The sequence below is a fragment of the Girardinichthys multiradiatus genome, chromosome 23 (assembly GCF_021462225.1).
Source record: "Girardinichthys multiradiatus isolate DD_20200921_A chromosome 23, DD_fGirMul_XY1, whole genome shotgun sequence".
In the NCBI taxonomy this organism is placed as follows: Eukaryota; Metazoa; Chordata; class Actinopteri; order Cyprinodontiformes; family Goodeidae; genus Girardinichthys; species Girardinichthys multiradiatus.
Window position 1 is genome coordinate 36412427 of NC_061815.1, and position 20321 is coordinate 36432747.

At 39.1% G+C, this 20321-nt stretch overlaps 1 protein-coding gene across 14 annotated transcripts in view; it reads left to right on the forward strand.

The window, feature by feature from the left end:
- The window catches only part of enox2 (ecto-NOX disulfide-thiol exchanger 2), a 251385-nt gene that overhangs the window by 205756 nt on the left and 25308 nt on the right, over positions 1-20321 (forward strand). For all 14 annotated transcript variants that reach the window (XM_047354595.1, XM_047354597.1, XM_047354593.1 and 11 more), the window contains 5 exons: positions 439-645; positions 3626-3859; positions 5620-5832; positions 13504-13610; positions 18496-18610. In XM_047354595.1, coding sequence (XP_047210551.1) covers positions 439-645; positions 3626-3859; positions 5620-5832; positions 13504-13610; positions 18496-18610 — 876 coding nt within the window. The remainder of the gene's footprint in view (positions 1-438; positions 646-3625; positions 3860-5619; positions 5833-13503; positions 13611-18495; positions 18611-20321) is intronic.

The following is a 20321-nucleotide window of genomic DNA, read 5'->3' on the forward strand; positions in this document are numbered from 1 at the left end:
GTTTTCAGCTTCTCAAAGAGCATAGCTCACACTCAAAATTAGATTTCACTTTTGCTCAAATGGCTGGATCGTTTCTTCAGTTTGTGTATTTCATTTTTATTATCTCTGCATAAATGTCAATGGGCAGAATTACATTAGTTTGTTTATTTATTCCAACCTTGCTTGTTTATTTGTGTTTCACAAAACAGCACTGGGGCACTGAGTTTAAACGTGTTGGTAGGCTCTTTTTGTTGCACAGGTTCTTCGTATGTGCCCATGAATGTCGGATTTGTCTTAAGAATTGCTCATAAATTAGAAAAAAATATTGCCTCAGGAACCTGGCTTAGACCAACTTGGATATGTTCCTGCCTCACTTAATCCAAGAAACATACACAGACAGAAATCTGGTATAATTTACATTTCCCACATGCATTGACTCTATCTCTTCACTTTGAACAGATCTTCCACCTCCAGCCACAAGAGAACGCCCCCCCGGTTGCAAAACTGTGTTTGTCGGTGGTCTGCCAGAAAACGCCACCGAGCAGCTCATCATGGAGGTCTTTGGACAGTGTGGTGATATCACAGCCATTCGCAAAAGTAAGAAGAACTTCTGTCACATCAGGTTCGCCGAGGAACCTACAGTGGACAAGGCTCTCTTCCTATCTGGTAAGCTTTCATACATATTACTTGGTTGTGCTAAATTAGTGCTTTTTGAGCACTAAATAAGCATGTCGCTGTCCCACAAAGTCAGCCACAGTGCTGGTTAGACGTTTAAATGCATGATGCACCTCCTTTCTAGGGTTGAATGATGATGGAATAACAACTTCAGTATATATAAAACAAGTTGGTGTTCTAACAGGAGAATAATCCCAAATATACATCAAAACTAGTTTTGGAAAAGGTAAAAGCAACATAGCACTAAATTTCAGGAACAGCCTTCCCAAAGTTTCCATGACTAACAAAGGCTTTAATAGTCATTAGATCCTCAAAGAGTTTTTTCTTTTTATCATAAATACTTCAAACTCTCCAAAGCTGTGATTTTTGTTTAGAATCGTGAAAGTTGGCCTCATTTATCTCAGATGACATATAGCCATGTTTGCAGTGCCACATTTAACCCAAAAATTGACATTTCAAAGTTGCAGTGAATAAAACTAGTGGCTACTTCAGAGAGGCAAATAATTAACTACGTATGTCATGTTGCATAGATCAATAGAGGTTCATTTTGGAATATAAATGAGATCACGAAGTACCTTGAAATCCCCAGTCTAAGAACTTGTAATTCTAGAGTCAGAGAAAAGTCTGTTTTATGAGAAAAAACATAATTATTACGTTTTTAAAAAGCTTCTCTGCCAACTATCTGGGTGCACCTTCTGTGTTTTTATGTCATCTTCATTTTCAGCAATAGCAGCGCAGAGATCCTCAATCTCTCTATGCAAACTGATGACCACTCGCACCTGCTTTAAAAAAGCCCACTCAGATGAGCCGCCCTCTGAGAAATATGCTCAGCATTATTGTGTGTGCCCACAAATGCATGAGAGATAGTGAGTTTGAATGAGAGATTCCTTGATTTCAAAAGCCTCTCTTCCTACAGTGAGGTGTGGGTGCAGAGGTCCATATATTGGAGCGATGACAGGGCTGTGTAGTTTCCCCATAAATTATCCCCCACCCACACACACTCACGGAGAGCCCGTGCAAACAACAATACCCAGCAATGACACACACTCAGGCTGCTCTAGCACAACGGCTTCTCCTCATATGAAATATTGAAGCAGTTTTAGATTAAGAGTCAGAGGCAGTGAAAGCAAACCAAAGTAGAAACTCCAGAATTTTTCGCTCATTTCTTTTCCAGGCTGTGTTGGCAATCTCTTTTTTAAAACGCACTAAGACCATTTAAAACAATTAAATCACATAATGGAGCAAGGTTTCATTTCAGTCCACAACTGGTCATTAGTGAAAATTGAATAAGGGCAATAAAGTACGTAAAAGAGGGAAGTTAAGAGGAGAAGAGGGATTACTAAGTAATACTTGGCTCTTACTAAGCCCATAGAGAAGTAATTGGCCTCTAGGTTTCTCTTATGTATTGATCAATTGATGCAGACCTACAGTTACATTTAACCTTTTAAAAAGAGCAGTTAAGCATTAACAGCAGATGGCCACTCATTCTTAATCGATTTCTGCTGGATGTTTCTGCCTGTTAAAATTGAGTAATTTCTCTCCACCGTCTCCACATGCTTTCTCAGGAGGACCGGTTGTGCAAAGTCAGGAACTTGGTGGACTTAGCTGAGCGTACTTCAATAAATAGGTGTTTACCAATAGGAATAATAAACTAAATTTCACTGACTTTATTCTAACCATGATTAAATTGCACTGTGACGTTGCATGCAGAGTACAATCCAAAAAAGACTGAACTTCATGGAAGGTGTGCATAGAGAAAACCTTGGTCCTTTAAAAAAAACAAAACGGACAGAGTGAGGTTTGTTAGAGAGAACATTTGGAAAGACCAGGACAAATAGAATAATGTTCTTTGTCCAGCTGAATCTAAAATTGATTGATTTGAACACCAGAACATAGGACATGTTTGGCATAAGCCAAATAAAGCATAATGTCATTCCAACTGTGTAGCATGGAAGTGCTAGTGAATGATCCACTTCCAGAGCGACACAAAAGCCCCGTTCATCAGGTGGAGCAGCATTATTATCTTACCAAGAATCTGAAAGTCCTGAGCCGAGTCAAAGCCCAGACCTTGATCTCACTGAGATGCCATGGGGTGACTCAAAGTGGACTGTACCTGCAAGAAAGTCTTCAAACGTCTCAAGGCTGAAAGTGGAATATAGAGCAAACTTTCTTCAGACTGATGTCAGAGACTGGAAGATGGCTACAAGAAGCACCTCACTGATGTTATTTGAACCCAAGAGGGTAAGACTAGCTTAGGGAGAGTGCCCTACTGTCTTCTTTAGCTACCAAACTTTTTTTCAATGGGTAAAACAAGGTTATTTTGGGGGTTTTTGTTACCAGAGATGGAAAAATAAGATTAGAAATTGATATGTGAAAATTTCTTAGTAAAGAGTTAAATATTTAATGGAGTTTGCTCCTTTTTCACATGGAGTTCTTTGTCACATGTCCCTAAAAAGCAGCAGGTTGCTTCATCTCTTTCCAACCTAAAACCTGACAAAAACTCACATTCACATGGAATGTTGTGGTTGTTTTTATTATTGCCCCCAAATATAAAATCTGTAAAGAGTTTTAACCTAAAAATCCTAAAACATTGTTGTGACTGAAGGATTTTACTGCTTCTATTTCCACAGAAAGCTGAAAGTAGACCTCTTTAAAATCTTTGAGATCCATGTGAGTTAAAGTTAAAATATGAACTGTAGAAAGGCTGAATGTGGGATGCTTAAGACACAGTGCTTAGAAGATTTAACTGATTCTTCCACACGGCTCCACCCTCAAAGGTGCAGAACATGGTAAATTTATTACCTTTCCACTTGGGCTGTTTTCTGAGGAGATCTTCTGACCAAGTAATTGTTTTTACCTTGATACGGTGGAAATGTAAGAGGGGTTAGGAATGGCCCCCAACATCCTTTTTCCATCTCATTCTCTTGCTTGTTGTTACTATTTTCTTAAATAAAACTCATATCTTTCCTAGGATACCGCATCCGTCTGGGCTCCAGCACGGATAAAAAGGACACCGGGCGGCTCCACGTTGACTTTGCTCAAGCCAGAGACGACCTGTACGAGTGGGAGTGTCGTCAGCGCATGCTGGCCCGAGAGGAGCGTCACAGGCGCAAGATGGAGGAGGACCGTCTACGGCCGCCCTCCCCTCCTCCGATTGTCCACTACTCTGAGCATGAGTGCAGTCAGCTGGGAGACAAAATCAAAGGTAGACATGGATGCTGGCAACTTGTGGGACTTTAACTGTGAACATATTCTGGAAACGGATCTTCTTCATCACATGAGGGAATATTCTTAAAGCTTTTCTCTGACAAGGCAGCAGGGTTCCTACACAATCTGGAAAAGTATGGAATCTGATTTAGATATTTTACAAGTCTAGATAAGCATGGAAAAAGAAAAAGAGGAATGGGATTTGTTATATTTGTTATTCCACACTTTATTCCCTGTCCTTTTGTCTTTATGTTGTTTCCTTTCATCTAACTTCCTTCCTTATGCCCTTCTTTCCTTCTTGTCTTCCTTCCTTTCCTCCTTCTTGGTGCTGTTTCTTTCTTCTTTATGTCCTTCATTTCTTCCTTTCTTCCTTCCTTCTTTTTTCATGTCCTTTATTCATTTCTCCCTCATCTCCTTCTTTCCTGCCTTGTGTCCTTTCAATGTTCATGTTGTTCTTTCTTTCCTTCCATTCTTCCTTCCTTGTTTGTGTTCTTCGTTTCTCCCTCATGTTCTTCCTTTGTTCCCTTTCTTGTGACAGTTCTTCCATCTTTCCTTATGCCCTTCCTTTCTTTATGTACCTTCCTCTTTTTTCTTTGTTACTTGTCTCCTTTTCTAAATGAAAATTTCATTTACTTTCTTCCTCCATTACTCCATTCCTTCTTTCCATGTCCTTCATTTCTTCCATGTGTCTTTCCTTTCTTCCTCTCTGCCTGTCTGTCAGTGTTTGGGATAAATTCATAGTAAAATTGTATATGTTAAAAATGTTGAAAGGAGAGAAATTGGAGAATTCTGGAATTTTAACATAGGAAATGTATTGGAGCCCTGAGGAAAATGGATATATTACGAGGGGAAACAAATGCAGTCCAGGTTGTCACAGGAACAGTCCTGAGGTGCAGCTTGTCACTCCAACAAAGGATTTCCAGTCTTCTAACAAACTGTGAGAGTCTGTTAAACACTGAATGAGTGCATCTCTATACCATGCTCCTCGCCTGTCTCGTACAGCCTCGCTGCTCGTCCTTTTTTGGTCTTCTCTCCTTAGCTCTCCTTTCTTCCTCTTTACAGCTTTCTGTCAACTTTCTGCCTGAATAAACTTGTTTCTCTAATGAGCAGTGGCACTTCCCAGCTCTCAGTCTCAGTAGCCTGATAACAACAAGGCTGTGACTTCCTACCTCTCTACCATCTTCATATTTCTTTTCCAGCTCTCTGCTGCCTGACCTTAGCAAAAACAAGAAATAAACTCAGACACTGTGCTGTTTCAGCCAAGATTTTGTTTCTGATCTCTCCGGGCTGCTGTTGAGAGCAACACAGTCATTTACTGCAGATTTTGGTTTACTTTTTTACCCAGAGGGGGAAAGAGATCTTGCTGTTTTTACTGCCAGTTTGTATTACTGTACTCCAAACTCAGTTACACTCTATGATGACAAACCACCTGCAGTATAAATGGATTTTATAGCCTATTTGCTTCCAAGTTGTCAATTTAGCTTATAATGTTGTTATGTTAGCAAAATATTTAGCTGAAATGATGTAATTCTTGTGTTTTTCTTTTTGTTCTTTTCCTCCTTTTGTGTATTTTGGATTTTTTCACTCAGCAATAGAAAATTGTAAAACTCACAATTCTGTCCTAAGAGCTTGAATAGCAGTTTTTTTATGCCAAATAACCGTCATTTTCCACAGAAGCAGGTGCCCAGTACAGCCATGTGGTTTAAGTTCAAAAGTAAGCTCCTCCTTTCATTTTTTTCTTCGCTTCTTTTTGCCCAGACGACGGTAAATTTCCAGATGCCGTGCGCGTCCTCCTGACCTGGCTGGAACGGGGCGAAGTCAACCGCAGAAACGCCAACAACTTCTACTCCATGATCCAGTCCTCCAACAGCCACATCCGCCGGCTGATAGGCGAGAAGAGTCAGCACGAGAAGGAGATGGAGGAGGCCAAAGACAAGTTCAAGACGGCTCTGGCTGGCATAGTGGCTCAATGTGAGTCATTACCGTCACTCTAGCTACTTACAGTACTGCCTTGCCCCTTTTACCTTGTCAATTTGTCATGTTATAATCTGAGACTTCGATGTGTTTTATGGGGATTTTGTGATAGAAAATGGGGGTAATGCATAGATTTGAAGTGGAGGTAAAAAGATTCATGATCACATACATAGCCTTTTACAAATTTTTTTGTAGTTTTAGAAATACAAATCTGCCTCTTTGCATTTGTTCTCAGCCCCATCAAGTCAGTACGTTTTAGACCACTTTTCAGTTAAGTTACCGGGTATAGGGGTAATTAGGGGTATGACCCTACCAGATTTCCACTTGTAGAGATTGAAATTTCTACCTATTCTTTCTGGGAGAAATACTCAAGCTTAGTCAAACTGTGTGGAGGCCATCTGCAAACATTAATTCTTAAGCCTTGCCGCAGATTCTGTGTTTTATTCAGGTTTGGCTGTAGGTTTAGGGTTGTTATCCTGCTGGAAGGTTAACATCCGTCCCAGTATGAAGTCTTTTCATTCTTCCTAGCAGCTCTGATCAGCATCCTTTTCCCTCCTCAAGTAAAGCATCCTCACAGCATGATCCAGTTTATTGTTGGACTTATCTGACCAGACTACCATCTACCTCCATGTTTTCCTTTACAATGGCTTTGTCTTGTATGTCTTCCTTAAAGGCCAGATTTGTGTGTTGTTGTTGTTTCAACATATTCTTCCACCTCACCTGAGGATCACAGCGGCTCCTCCAGAGTTTTTGTCTCTGCTGCTCTCATTACGTCAGGTTCAGGTATGCCTCTGCCCCAGTCTCCACTCTTCTCACAGGTTTGCTTACAGGATTTTCTTGGATGTATCTTCCTGTTAACTCACGTTTTCTGCCAAAAATAGCGCTTCATTCAAAGCCTGTCTCATTACTTAATATTTATGTAAATAGTGTCCCTAGATCTTCATGATACTGTTTCTTCAGTAATGTTTTCTAACAACCCTCTGAGGTCTTTACAGAATGTCAGTATTCATCCTGAGATAAAATTATGCCAAGGTGCACTAAAATGGAAACCTTTAAAGGGAATTAGTTGCCTTGTATTTTATTTAGGGGCGTCAGACCAAAGGGGGCTGAATACAAATACATGTCACACTTTAAAATTTTAATTTATAAAAACGTTTGGAAACCATGTAACCTTTGCCTTCCACTTCACAAGTATGCTCTACTATATGTTGGTCTATCACATAAAATCAAAGTAAAATACATTGAAGTTTTTAGTAGTAAAATGACTACGTTTGAAGCCCAAGGAGTAGAAATACCCCTTATGTGGTAGATATGCAGGTCAAATAGAAGCAGAAATGAGAAGAGACGTTTTTTTTTCTTCTTCAGTTTATTTTTAAAATTTAAATCAGGACCTGTTTGCCTGGAGAGCTGAAATCCACATAAAAGTAAGTATTGTATTGTTCATAACCTGACATTGTGCAAACATTTATAAATACATTCATACTGTTCCTGAGCATCCACAATCTAAATTGTTGATTAAAAGAATGGTAAGTCAAATTACTTCACGAGTAAAAAGGAATGTCTGCTTCAGACTGCCATGATTATTTTTGTTGCCTTTGAATAGTAAAATGCCAAAAAATCTGAAATTGTTCTGGCATTCATGAAAGAAGAGACTTCATGAATCGTTTATTAAGGTTCACTTCAGATGAAAGAAGTAAGTAGCCTAACACATTTTTTTCCTAGAATACAACGGAGACCAAACACGGACAGTAACTGCATGCTTAGTTCTTTTATGCTTTTATAAGACCAATTTCAAAAAACAGCATGCTTGTGCAGCACCCACCTTTGACAGCTTCAGGTCTGCAGCTACTAGTTACTAGCTACTAGACCACAGCCTGTGAGCACTCTGTCTCCACACATCCTACCACACACATGTTGAGTAAAATGTAAATATTCAGACAATATTTGGTTGTGGTTGGTGGTATTTCATGCATTGTTTATTAGGAGGAATAAACTTTAAAGACTTAAGATGCAGAGTGTGTATTTAGCCATCTTCTGTCATTTCTATCTATAGAAACGTATTCCCATTCATGGTGTTGCCTTCTTTTCGGTGTGTTTCTGGTCTTATTCATTATAAATCTGAGCTGGCCTGCTGGAGGTATTTAACAGGTTTGAAAGGGTAAAGTCCTCTTCTTTATAATATGCACAGTTTGTGTTTTCTTCTTTGCTATATAGATGAATCTTTCTGTGATGGAACCGGTCATTTTAAAGGATTTAAAAGTATTTGAAAAGCTGTGAAAAAGTATATGGTCTCTTATAGATTTCTCCTTCTTTTACTATTTTGTTATGGTTTCTCGGCTCAGATCCATAAACGATTTTTGATATCAGACAAAGATAACCTCGATAAATGCAAAATGCAGGTTCCAAGTTATGATTTGTTTTATTTTATTAAGGGAAAAACCCTGCCGTTCTTGTTAAACATTTTGTTTGGAAAGCTGATTGCCTCCTGACCTTAGAGAGAGTCAAGAAATGACTTAAAAAGATCCTGTCAGACAACATGAAGTAGGCTAAAAGATCTCAAAAAACACATACTTCTGTCTGAAGAAATTCAGGAAAATATGACAAATAAAGCTATTGACATTTATTGGGAAGGGCTATCCAAATATGGAGAAAACATACAACATCGGGGAACCTTCTCCGGGGAATCTAGTATACCAAACAGACGAAACTGTGCAAAACTGGAACCATGGCAGAGTTTTAAAGCCAAAACCACTAATTAACAAAAAACCACCAGGCTTTTTTTTTTCATTTGCTGTAATTGGAAGAACCATGAATTCAACCTGAAAATCCTAAATAAGGATGTTTGCCCATCAGTTTGTGACCTTAGGTGGAAGTAGGGCTAAAACAATTAATCGTGATTAATTGATTATTGAAATAATCGTCAACTATTTTAGTAGTTGAATAATAGTTAACTGCACTATACAGACTCTAAAACATGCAGTTTTCCAAAAGAACAACCCACTCAGAGCCATAATTACATTTTTCAATTAATATAAACATTTCGCATTTAAGCTGAAAAACCTTCTTTACCTGTAAATATGCCCTTACCAGAACTCCTCAAGGGGCAAAATTTTGCTTCACCTCATTCAAATTCTGTATTAAAAAAAACAATCTTCTATCACGCATCATAGCTATCCGATTATTAATCGCTTAATCAAAACTAAGTCGAAAGATTAATCGATTAGCAAAATAATCGTTTGTTGCAGCCCTAGGTAGAGGCACACTTGGGTTATGCAGCAGGATATTATGAAGGGAATCAAACCAGCAAGTCCCCTTTGAATAGTTCAAAAGGTAAAAGAAAAACATAAATTAAGATTTTGGAGTGGCCTAGTCAAAGGCCAGAGTTAAATCCATTTAGCTGCAGTGGCATACCAATCTGTTACTTAAAACAATCCCCCCATAAAAGATGCAAATGCTTGATTACATTTGTTTTACATAGTGCCAGGAAGGGCTTGGATAGCTGAATTTCCTTTAGCAAGTGAAACCATAAAGTAAAACTGTTTCAATTTTGATGATCCAAAACATTAAAGGGTAACATTAACAAAGAACAACATAAGAAATCTGTGAGAGGGCAAATCCTGTGCAACAGCATCTGTAATATGTGGTATAAAAAGCAAGAACAAAATGCACTTTTAATATTTTCCACAAACAGAGAATAATTTCTATTTCAGCTGCTGTTAAAACAAATGCTGTCTCAATATTTCCAGCTGCATAGGAGCTCACAGTCCTGAATGCTTTTTTTGTGCTTCGTGTCTCTCTTTGTCTTCATCATCACTGTTCATCAAATTACAGGGTGCCAGGAAGAGGCTATTGATTCCTGAGCTGTTCTGTCTCTCTGCACCCTGCAAACACACAGATTCACACAGAACCATTTTTATTGATTCGTGTGTGTACATTTGGACCTCAGAAATGCATAGACCTCCCATACAGTTCTCTATAACCACTGCAAACAGAGCTGTAAGGTGATAGGAGGGAGAGTGTTGATATCCTGCAGATCACTGCACAGGTGTAGGGTCTGCAATGACCCTAGAGTTGATGCTTTTGTCTCATTTAGACAATTGTACCCCAAAATAACTCGGAAAGCTTAATTGTTTACACCAATTCTTCAGCTGCAGCTTGTCTAATGCGCTTTTTTTCTTTCTTAAAAACAAAAGGATGGTCTGCAGAGGGTTAAGCAATCAGGAACACCCTTAATGTTGCAGTAAGAAGGCGTCCTTGGGTAATGTTCTTAAGAGACCTGTTCTGCAGTGGAGCTGCACCATGGTCAATGCTGCCAGAAGAACAGTGGGTTACTTTTGGCCATCAGCAGTCTCTGAGCAAATGTAATTACAAACTGGAAGTGAAACGATGTGCTGAGGAAAATTAAGCATATTCTCATTGCTTATGTTACTATGGGCCTAAAGTTTGCCAGAATTTGATAGTCTCATATGGACCCAGTGCCCTGTAATAAAACAACTAGCAAACATATTTTGTAAGCTTTGTTCAACTGTATAGTACTGATTTTGGTGAACAGTTTAGAGTGGTTTTGTAAATTTTACTTTTTCCCTTTATCAGAAGGTTTAGCAGTTTCAGAGATGGTCTGACAACAAAATAAAACATTTTTGACCGTACTGACCCAGTGTTCTATGGGAAACATTAATTCCTGTAATAAATGTATTTGGCACTGCTCCCATTCTGCACTGTGGTAGTTATAAGAGCATCAAAGTTACTGGAACTCATCACTTTGGTGTCATCTAGTTAATTTTAATATATAATAGTTGCTAACATATTTCAGTTTGTAGTAGATTGACAAACAGCTGCAGAGCACAGCTGATAGAAGTTAACAGATGGGATGTTAAGCACTGTGCAGAAACATTTTGGAGAAATCTGGAGAAATTTCTTTCTCCATATTTTGACTGCTTTTTTGCTGTTTTCTGTAAATTCCTTGTAACTGACCATGACGGGATGTTGTGCAGCATGGACCTATTAAAGACTGGAGGAATAAAGAAGTTTTCTGAAAAATGTTTTACAGTAGATGAACACCAGCTGAAACTGGTTTCTTTAAGAAATAGTGTTCTTTAATTTTTTTAGCTAATAGCTCTTTGGGAATCACCTTGTTTCTGCTAAAATACTATTTTCTATATCGGACCGTTATTTTTTGATAGTAGTAGCGTTGCCTAAGGTCCAATTTTAGAATGGAAATTACTCCCAAAATGCTCACATTTATGTGTAATTTAATTCAAGTGTATTATTTGGATTTTTGATTTCACTTTGCTTCTGGTTCTGATTGCATTCTGGCCATTTGATTCTTGTGAAAAAAGTGATTATGAACCCTGATAAAAACTAAAGAAATGTGAGCAGCCCCCAGCTGGTAGCTAATGTTCCTATTGTCACATGTCCACGTTGCTCTCTGTTAGACTTTAGCCCTGTTCAGACCTGGTATTAATATGGGTCTAGGTTAACCAAGGTGTGACTAGACGACCTTAACTACGACCATTCACACCTGGTATTAAAATCTGTTCTAACTCATCAGATCACAGTTACCTGCATTACATGCAAATGAACAGGTAGTCACGTCACAGAGCGAACTGTCAGCTGATCAATACAAAGCTGATGTTCCCTAAACATCTCAGTTACATTCAATCACTAATTTTTTTCATAGACATTAAGACAGCTGAGATTTATCTGATTCACATTGATGTGAAGTTATTTTGGCTACATACTATTTTTATATTTAACTCTGTAGCTTAACTGCCGTGATATGAGAGAGGAAAAGCTAAATAATCAATGCAGTTTTATTTGGTGCCAATTCACAACAAATGTTGTCCCAAGGCACTCTGAAAAACAAATGGATTCAATTTGTGCACAGAAAAATTTTGGCAATTCAATCAGATCATATAGACAATTCAGTCCTAGTTATAAAACAATGCAGTCAAGATACGTTTATTATGCTTATTGGTAAAAGGTTTTCTGTTTAAGGAAACTGACTGCAAGAAACCCTCATACTCAGCATGCATCTTGTGACGGTGGAAAGGAAAATGTCCCCATAACAGAAGGAAACCTCCTCCTTCGCTCATTAAGAGCGGCCATCTGCTACAACCGACTAAGAGTATCACAAGACAGAGCAGACAGACACAAAACACAGAAGCACTCATCCAGGAGTATTTTGTATTTTAAAGAAAAAGTAAAGAGGTAATTGCAGCTAGGACAGAAAAAAACGGCTAAATAGATGAGGACCATGCCAGTAGTTGTCCTGTTTTGGAGAGAGACAGAAGGTTTGACAAAAAGACATAGTCTATGTGTCAACTGTAGAAAGAGAACATAGGGCATTATAGTTCAATTGATGCCCCCTCTTTAGGAAAGTATCGCAGTAAAGTTAATAGCATCGATAACTGCAGATAATGCATAACTGGAGAGTAGTAGGAGAAATTATCGTGACCAAAGTGGTCAGTATGCAGCCTTCTAAGCCTATGACGGCATAACTACAGAGAGGATAACCCATAACCACTCTAATGTTGGACTTTTAGAAGCTAAGTGGCAGTGCACAGGCACTGAAGACTTTAACTGATAAAACAGCATGGCTTACTGGCACACATCTGTATTAGTTACTAAACATTGCACTGCGTATGAAGGACTGGAAATTGCCTTGCATTAGCCATTTTAAAATGTTAAAACAGCAGTGGGTTCTGTCAGGTTGAAAAAGAATCAAATAAACTATATGGTAGGAAGATAGAACAACTTTACCAGAAAGATTCAAATAAGTATAACCTTTAAGAGAAAATCCCTTCTTTAGAGGGTTCGGGATAGCTGTTTAATTGTTTCAGACTGGCTGACATTGGTGCTGATTTTGGAAACTGTTCTTTACAAGGTAACCCTGCTGCCAGATGGAAGTCATGTCAGGTCAGTGGGTGCTTCGAAAGATTGTTCGAAGAAAACCATCCTGAATGCATCTTAAGTCCATTCACACGTGTTTTTAGCGCTTTATGGGCATGATTCGATCACTCAGGACGCATGTTAGTGCGAAATGTGAATGAGTAGATTATAAAACATTAGTTTAAGTTATTGGTTTTTAAAGAGAGTATAAAAACATCCATAGGTTATCAAATATTGGTATGAAATGGCACATGGTCTGAAAGAAACATCCTGTGGCAGAATGCTCCTTATCGTACCCAAAATGTTTGGGTAAAAATAGTAAACATGCAAAATGACCAGCACCCATGGATAAAATACGTCCCTTTAGCACCCCGTTTTATTTACGAATGATTTACAAGTCATGGCTTAACAAAGAAAGGAAAAAAGTGAAACATTCGTCTGAAAATGGTCAGGTACCGGACTTAAAAATGAGCTAATAGGCAGCCAAAAAAAACAGACTTTAGTTAGAAGTCAGAATAAGTATTAAGATTTTTCATATTAATTTAATTTGAATGATTGGACGATATCTCGAAATGTTCAAATGTGAGTTGGAACAGCCGTCCATTAGGTGGAGCAGTGGTGTCCCTCGGTATGTAAAACACACACAAACATGCACACCGAGTACTTATGCCTAGTTGACTCCACTTTCTCACTCCTCTGCTCCCTCCCAACTGCCCTCTGTCTTTCTCTGTCTCTGTCTCTGGGTGGTCTCTGCTCCTTCCCTGCATCCCGCCACAGTTGAACAGATTGTGTCTGTATTCCAAGCTGCTTCCAAACAAAAGGCATGGGACCATTTCTCCAAAGCTCAACGCAAGAACTTGGACATGTGGCGCAAACAAGCCGAGGTTGGTACACTTTGGTTTCATTCTGTTCTCCGTGTAAAATATGTAAATATAGACGTTCTGCTTTTTTGTTTCATGCTTCGTTGACAACTTAAATATGGTTTAAGTAGTCCTACAGTATGGTACAGAAAAGTAAATATTTATTAAAATATTTTAAGAATATAAATGCAGAAGTATGCATAAAAATAGATATAGTAAGTACTTTGAACCAAGTAAGGCTGCAGAACAAGTGTCTCCTCACTGCAGAGGTCCCGACATCTCCCCCATCCTCTTCCTTTCTTCTTCTCACCCCTCCCCACCTACCTCCTGAATGAATACGAGCTGCTAGGTGAGTTTGTTTCCATCTCTAAGGGTGTCCTGGACACAGGTAAATCTGTACAAGCTCTTTCTCCTTAACCAGCGTATCCCACGATTTGAGTAAAATGGACAGAAAAACATATTGAGAACAAAAAGTGTGTGGATTTTCTTATTCAAGCAGCAATTTTTTGTCATTAACTGTGTGCTTGCCATTTTTTTACTCTGCCAAATGGAACTTTAATTGGCATGATGATGGTTTGTATGTAATGGAGGGTCTGGCATGTGTTGCAGTCCGGGGTCTAATGGACCATTTATGATCATATTTCAATTGGTAAGTTTCTTTGAACTTCAGCTCGACGGACATATTCAAACTGTAATTTAGGGGCACATTAATGTGTGCGTGCACCATAATAACAGAATCTGACACAACAGAAGCAGCAATCATCCTGTTCTAAAACCTCTCTTTATAAGGTAGGTAATGAAAAGCGAAACAGTTACCCTAATTTTCAGAAGTAACAAAACAGTCGACCTGAAAGTTTACCTTCCACATCCCTAGCTATTACTGAATAGGGTTTGTGTGAAACACATGGTGGAAAAATGGGTGATGAAGGGTGATGAATTCTACTTACCTCTTCATGTTACAGCTGCAGTCTTCATTATATTTTAGTTCTGTCATAGACCAACACTAAGTAAGACATATTTGTTTAGTGGAATGATAATACATGTTTGTTCTTCAGTTTATTGCAGTTTGTCTCCACCAGCTTTGTAGATCTAGAGTCTGACATTTTTGCCCATTCTTTGAACTCAAGCTCAGTCAAATTAGATGGAAAATAAGCATGAATATCAATTTTCAAGTCTTGCCACACATTTTCTAGTAGACTTAGGTCTGGACTTTGACTGGGTCATTCAAACACATGACTATGCTTTGATTAGACTATTCAGTTGTTGCTTTGGCTGTAAGTTTAGGGTCATTGTCCTCTTAAGTCTTTTGATTATTCTAATAGGTTTCCTGGTTATTTTGTGTCACCTTCATTTAACATAGCGGAAAAGATGAAGAACAATCTCTAATTTGTGGTCTGGCAAAAGACAGAGCCTCTTTAGGGAAAGGACAATAAGTTGCTCTAAAAGACAAAATTTAAAACACAGACAAACAAAAACAGTATAAACACTACACTAAGTAAACATGTTACCATGGACATATCTAACTAACCATCCGGCAACAAGTTTTGCAATTAACAAAATGTCAGGAGCATAAGAAAACACAATGAGCTCGCAGTCTGATTAACAGCATCGTTTGTTGATAAGAAATGACACAATGAAAGATTCCTCCTTGGAGATCAAAGTCATCCCAGTCTCTGGTTGCAGCAAAGTCAAATGATTGCAAGCCTACTGCAAATTACTGTCTTTTTAGCTCCATACATCTTCACATAAATCTAACCAGCTGAAGACAGCATGATGCTGCCATCACCATGTTCCAGCCTTGGGTCTGGAAGGTTCAGGAAAATGTGCTGTGTTGGAACAAACTTGTGAGAACTTGACATAATGCTTTTATTGATACTGAGATTAAATCACACCCAGGTTCACCTTATTAATAGTGTCATTTCTGAGGACAGTGGGTTGAACTGGATTTTATTTAGAGGGAATAATGGCAAACAGGGCTGAATCTAAAACGTAAGCCAGACTTTTAACATTTTTATTTGTAGAAAATATGTAAACCGATAATTTTACCACCTCATAACTGTCTGATTTTTGTGTTGCTCTGTCACATAAAATCTCAATAAAATACATTGAAGTTTTTGATAGTAAAGTTAAACAAAAAATGCAAGAGGTGTGAATACCTTTTCCAGGCTCTGCATGTTGATACCTTACTTATTTGCCCTCATGCTGTATTTTGGGTGGCACCATTACAAGCGTTCTGTATCTCGGTCTCACTAGAGCTCGAATTTCTTCAGCAGCTGCCCTGTGTCATTTACTTCTGTGAGCACTCTGCCTGCCTCAACTAAAAGCCACCGGCTTTGGTTAAATATGAGGAGGTAATAGGAGCTGCAAGAAGCAACCATTCATTCGTGTGAAGTTCAGAGAACCGTAATAACGGGTTTTAAGTGTGAAAAAGCTACATGTAGCTGCACATGTGTGTTAAATCACAACAAATCACTCCTTTACTCCAGAAATATAGGCTGATGCCAGCCTGTTTCCACAGTGATCAGACTCACAAGGGTCCTATACTAGAAACCTCTGGCCATGGTGAAGATGGACCACAACAGAAAGTGTTTTACTTCATTCAGATTCTGTGGCAGGGAGGTGAAATATAAAGAAGGATAGACAGCGAAGTTTAATAGATTCAGCTCTGCTTCTCAGTCAGACAACAGCTGCCGCCTCCTGTCAGTGTGCTTCCTGCCCACTCGTGGGTTGTGTTTCTTCATGTGCTGGTGTGTGTGGAATACCTGTGTGACTTCTTCCATGAGCTTTAGTTGGGTTGGGTGTTTTGTCCTTATTGGGAATTAAAGCAGAATGCTGAGCAATAATCAGCAAAAACTGGACAGTCAGCTTTAACACAGCTATTAAAAATAATATTTTTTTGTCATTTTGTGGAAAAAGGAGTTAAACTCTTAGATGCACAAAGTCAGTTTTGCCTTGTTAAAGAGCTTTCAGAAATGGCTGCTAGTAATTTTCTTAGCTGTTGATTTGCAGAGATGTTTTAGCACCGTCATCATCCATCTAAAATCACTTTATTTGCTCAGTTTGTTCTCATACAAAATGCTTTGTTAAATCTTTGCAGCTTTATTTTTAATGGCGGCTGCTTTGAATGAATTAGCTCTAGAAATGTGTCCCACTTGACTTTTTATTTTTTGCAGCAGTGTGATTTCAATCAGTTCAAGTAGAAATCTCTTTAGTCCTCAGCTGGAACCGCAGGGATTCAAAACATCTTTTTTTATTTAATTATTACTTATTGAGGATCCTTATAAATTTTCTGGATCTCAACACAATGAGACCATGCTTCTACTTGAAGTATGACAGTGGCCACAAATGGGAATTTATTAATTTAATTTTCTGTTCATTGTTTTTAGCAGTAAGTGGTTGCACAGGATAAAAAGTTTAAATTTCATATTTACAACCTTCCACAAGTTTTTGCTTTTTCACATTCTGTCACAATACAACCACAAATCTTAATGCTTTTTATTAGGATTGTATGTGTTTGTTATCAACAAAAAGGTGTGCATAATAGTGTAGTGGAGGGAAAAGGATACATGGTTTTATTTAGGAATTAAAATGTATAAAAAGTGCTATATTGAGCCACTTTTACTGTGATACCCTAAAATAAAATCCAGTTGCCGTTAGAAGAGTCCCTTTTTGGGAAATGGAGTGTATCTGTTTGTAGTTTAATCTCAATATAAATTCAGTTTTTCTGTGAAGCCCTCACAGACAGGTCAACAATGTAGCACAGCTGCATTAACCAGAGGGAGCCAAAGGGGCCATTCTACCTTTGCAGAAGCTGCAAAGATCCACAGCTCAGGTGGGACAATTTGTTGACATAACTATTAGTCATGCACAACACACATCTTAGCTTTATGTAAAGGTGGCAAGAAGAAACCCATAAGAGGTTACATTTAAAGTTTGCCACAAGCCATGTAGGGAACTCTGCAAACATGTGGAAGAAGGGGTTCTGAACAGATGATACCAAAACTGAAGTTTTTGGCCTACTTGCAAAAACCTGTGTGGCAGAAACACTAGCACTTCACGTCACCCTGAAGACATCATCCCTGTTGTAAAGTCTGCTGGTGGCAGCTTCATACTCTGGGGATGCTTTTCCTCAGCGGGGCAGGGAAGCTGATCAGATTTGATGGGAAGATGGATTGAGCTAAATACAGGGTTTTCCTGGTAGAAAACCAGTTTGAGGCTACAAAAGACTTGAAACGTAAGACTTACGTAAGACCTAAACCCAGTTGAAAATATGTGGCAAGGCTTGAAAATTGCCCAGGAGCTCTCCATCCAATCTAACTGAGCTTGAGGTATATTAAAAAGAATAGGCAAATGTTTCTGTCTCTAATTGGGCAAAAGACTTGCAGATATCGTAGCCAATGGTGTTCCTACGAAGTATTGACACAGGCAGACTGAATACAAATGCAAACCATACTTTTCAGATATTTCATGTAAAAAGGTTTGACAACCATGTATTCTTCTCCTTCCAGTTAACAAAAATGGTCTATCATATGCAATCCTGATAAAATATATTAAAGTTTGAGGTTCTAACCTAAAAAATGTGTAGTTCTTGTCTGGCCCTCTATATGGTTCTCGTTTTGAGTGACTGATCGTAAAGTACAAATCCATATTGTCTCACTGTTGTTGCTCTACTTCATCTGCAGTCTGAGCTTTGAAAAGCGAAGCAGACCCTTAGTTTTAAAGCATTTCATCTATATTCAGATTCCCTCTATTCTACTCTAAGTAGTATTCCTTATAACTCATGCTTAACATTAACTATAGATGAGGATTCTCTACTGGGGATTGCACCCGATCAAATTCAGCACCTTCTTAAAAGTCCTCATGAGTCTTGGCAGTTCTCACCCACCTCTCCTTTCACTGTGTTTCGCAGGAGATCAGAAACATGCACAATGAGCAGCTGATGGGCATCAGACGAGAAGAGGAGATGGAGATGTCTGATGATGATATGGAAGATGTCCCTGACAGCAAAGACTCTGAGGACTCAGGTATGCATATGCATGCACGTATCCGCAGCTCAACACTGTTGTCATCTTGACAGGAAATCCACCAATCGAGATCTCCTGAGGATGAGCGGATTGATTGTTAAATAACTGAGGAAGATGGCTGCGTTTGACTGGAATGACAGTGATCATCCCCTAAGCATCTGACGGCCATCGTACAGCTCCACATGAATAGAAAAACAGGTTCAAAGTACATCCTGATGCTGATACCGTGCACGTTGTTCTGAGTTGGCGCTGAACTTGACTGCTGAATGTGAATTTAACCCACCTTGCTCCAGTAAAAATACAAACAGAGCCCTCGTCTACCACCTGGTGTTACGTTATAAGGGCGATGATCATCAGTTTTTACCTCGGAGAAGTCTTTGTGTTTGCTGAAGCAACGAAGGCTAATGGTGTTGCTTATCTGTCAAGCACTATAACAATAACCTGAGAGTAGTGCAGAAACCACTCACCGGCACATGTAAGGTCGCTGTCATCTGTTCCATGTGCGACGCTTCCCTCATATACTCTTTCTTCTTCCCTGTTCATCACTCTGATCTCTGCTATTTGCTAATATGACAGCATCTCTAATTAGCATGCAAATAAATATAAACGCTGCAGTCAGCTCATTTGCAACCTTGCTATTTTGCTATCAGCAATTAGTGCTGCTGTCAAAGTCTTGTCATTCCCTCGATTTTGCAGGATTGGCTAAGGTGATGGGTGTTAATGTGACACGTCTTGGTATTTGTGTTAACAGGCTGAGTGTTAAGCCCCCTTTTTATATCTAACCTTTAAGAATGCATGTTTACACGTCAACAAGCCCTACTGGAAACACCTGTGTTATGACAGCTGCCTCCTTAAAACGTCTGAGCCATGCACTGAATAGAGAGACGAGACGAACCGCTGGTTATTGTCCGCAAATCTGCGCCTGAAGGTGTGTGCGTGCATTCCTGCTCACGGATAGCTGCGGGTCGATAGCACTGCTGGTTATGTAACCGAATCTGGCATCTCCTCTCGCCAAGCTGATGAGGCTCTCAGATCAATACCCTTTTCACCTCAAACCTTCACTTTGCTGAAAGAGAAGCACACACAAGCTCGATCTGGACACGCACACGCACCCAGCAAGAGTTCATTAACACTGCCAATGGTCCTTCATGACAGACTGCTGGCAGCTCTCATGAACACCTACACATACCCTAATAAGATAGCCTTTTATATACACAGAGAGATGAGGATTATCTCCTGTTCAGTCTGTGAATTACCTTCTTTTTTTAGAGAAGGGGAGCGAGCTGATAGCACTGGATGTTTTTTGGTGCTGGGCAGGTCTCATAATAATGATACCTCCCTCTGTCTGCCGCCTCTGCTCTACAGGTCAGGTCAAATATCCAACAGAGAGCTATTGGACAGAACATTCTGGGATTATTACACTTTCCAGTCATTGTTAATGTGCTCCTGGTTTATGATTTACCAGACATGACATGAATACAGACCCGACTATGTACAACTTTTAACGCGAGAGTGTGAACACGTATATTTTACATGAAAATGTCATTATCTTAGGATAACAATGTTTAATTTTGTTAAAGAACAATCTAGGATATCTATAGTAGTCATTTTGACAAAAGGACCACTCGCTTTCCTCTCATGATCAGAGAAAGTCATGCTTGTTTTCATGAGTGCGTCAGTATCCTATCTGAACAGGGGCCCAAATTCTCTG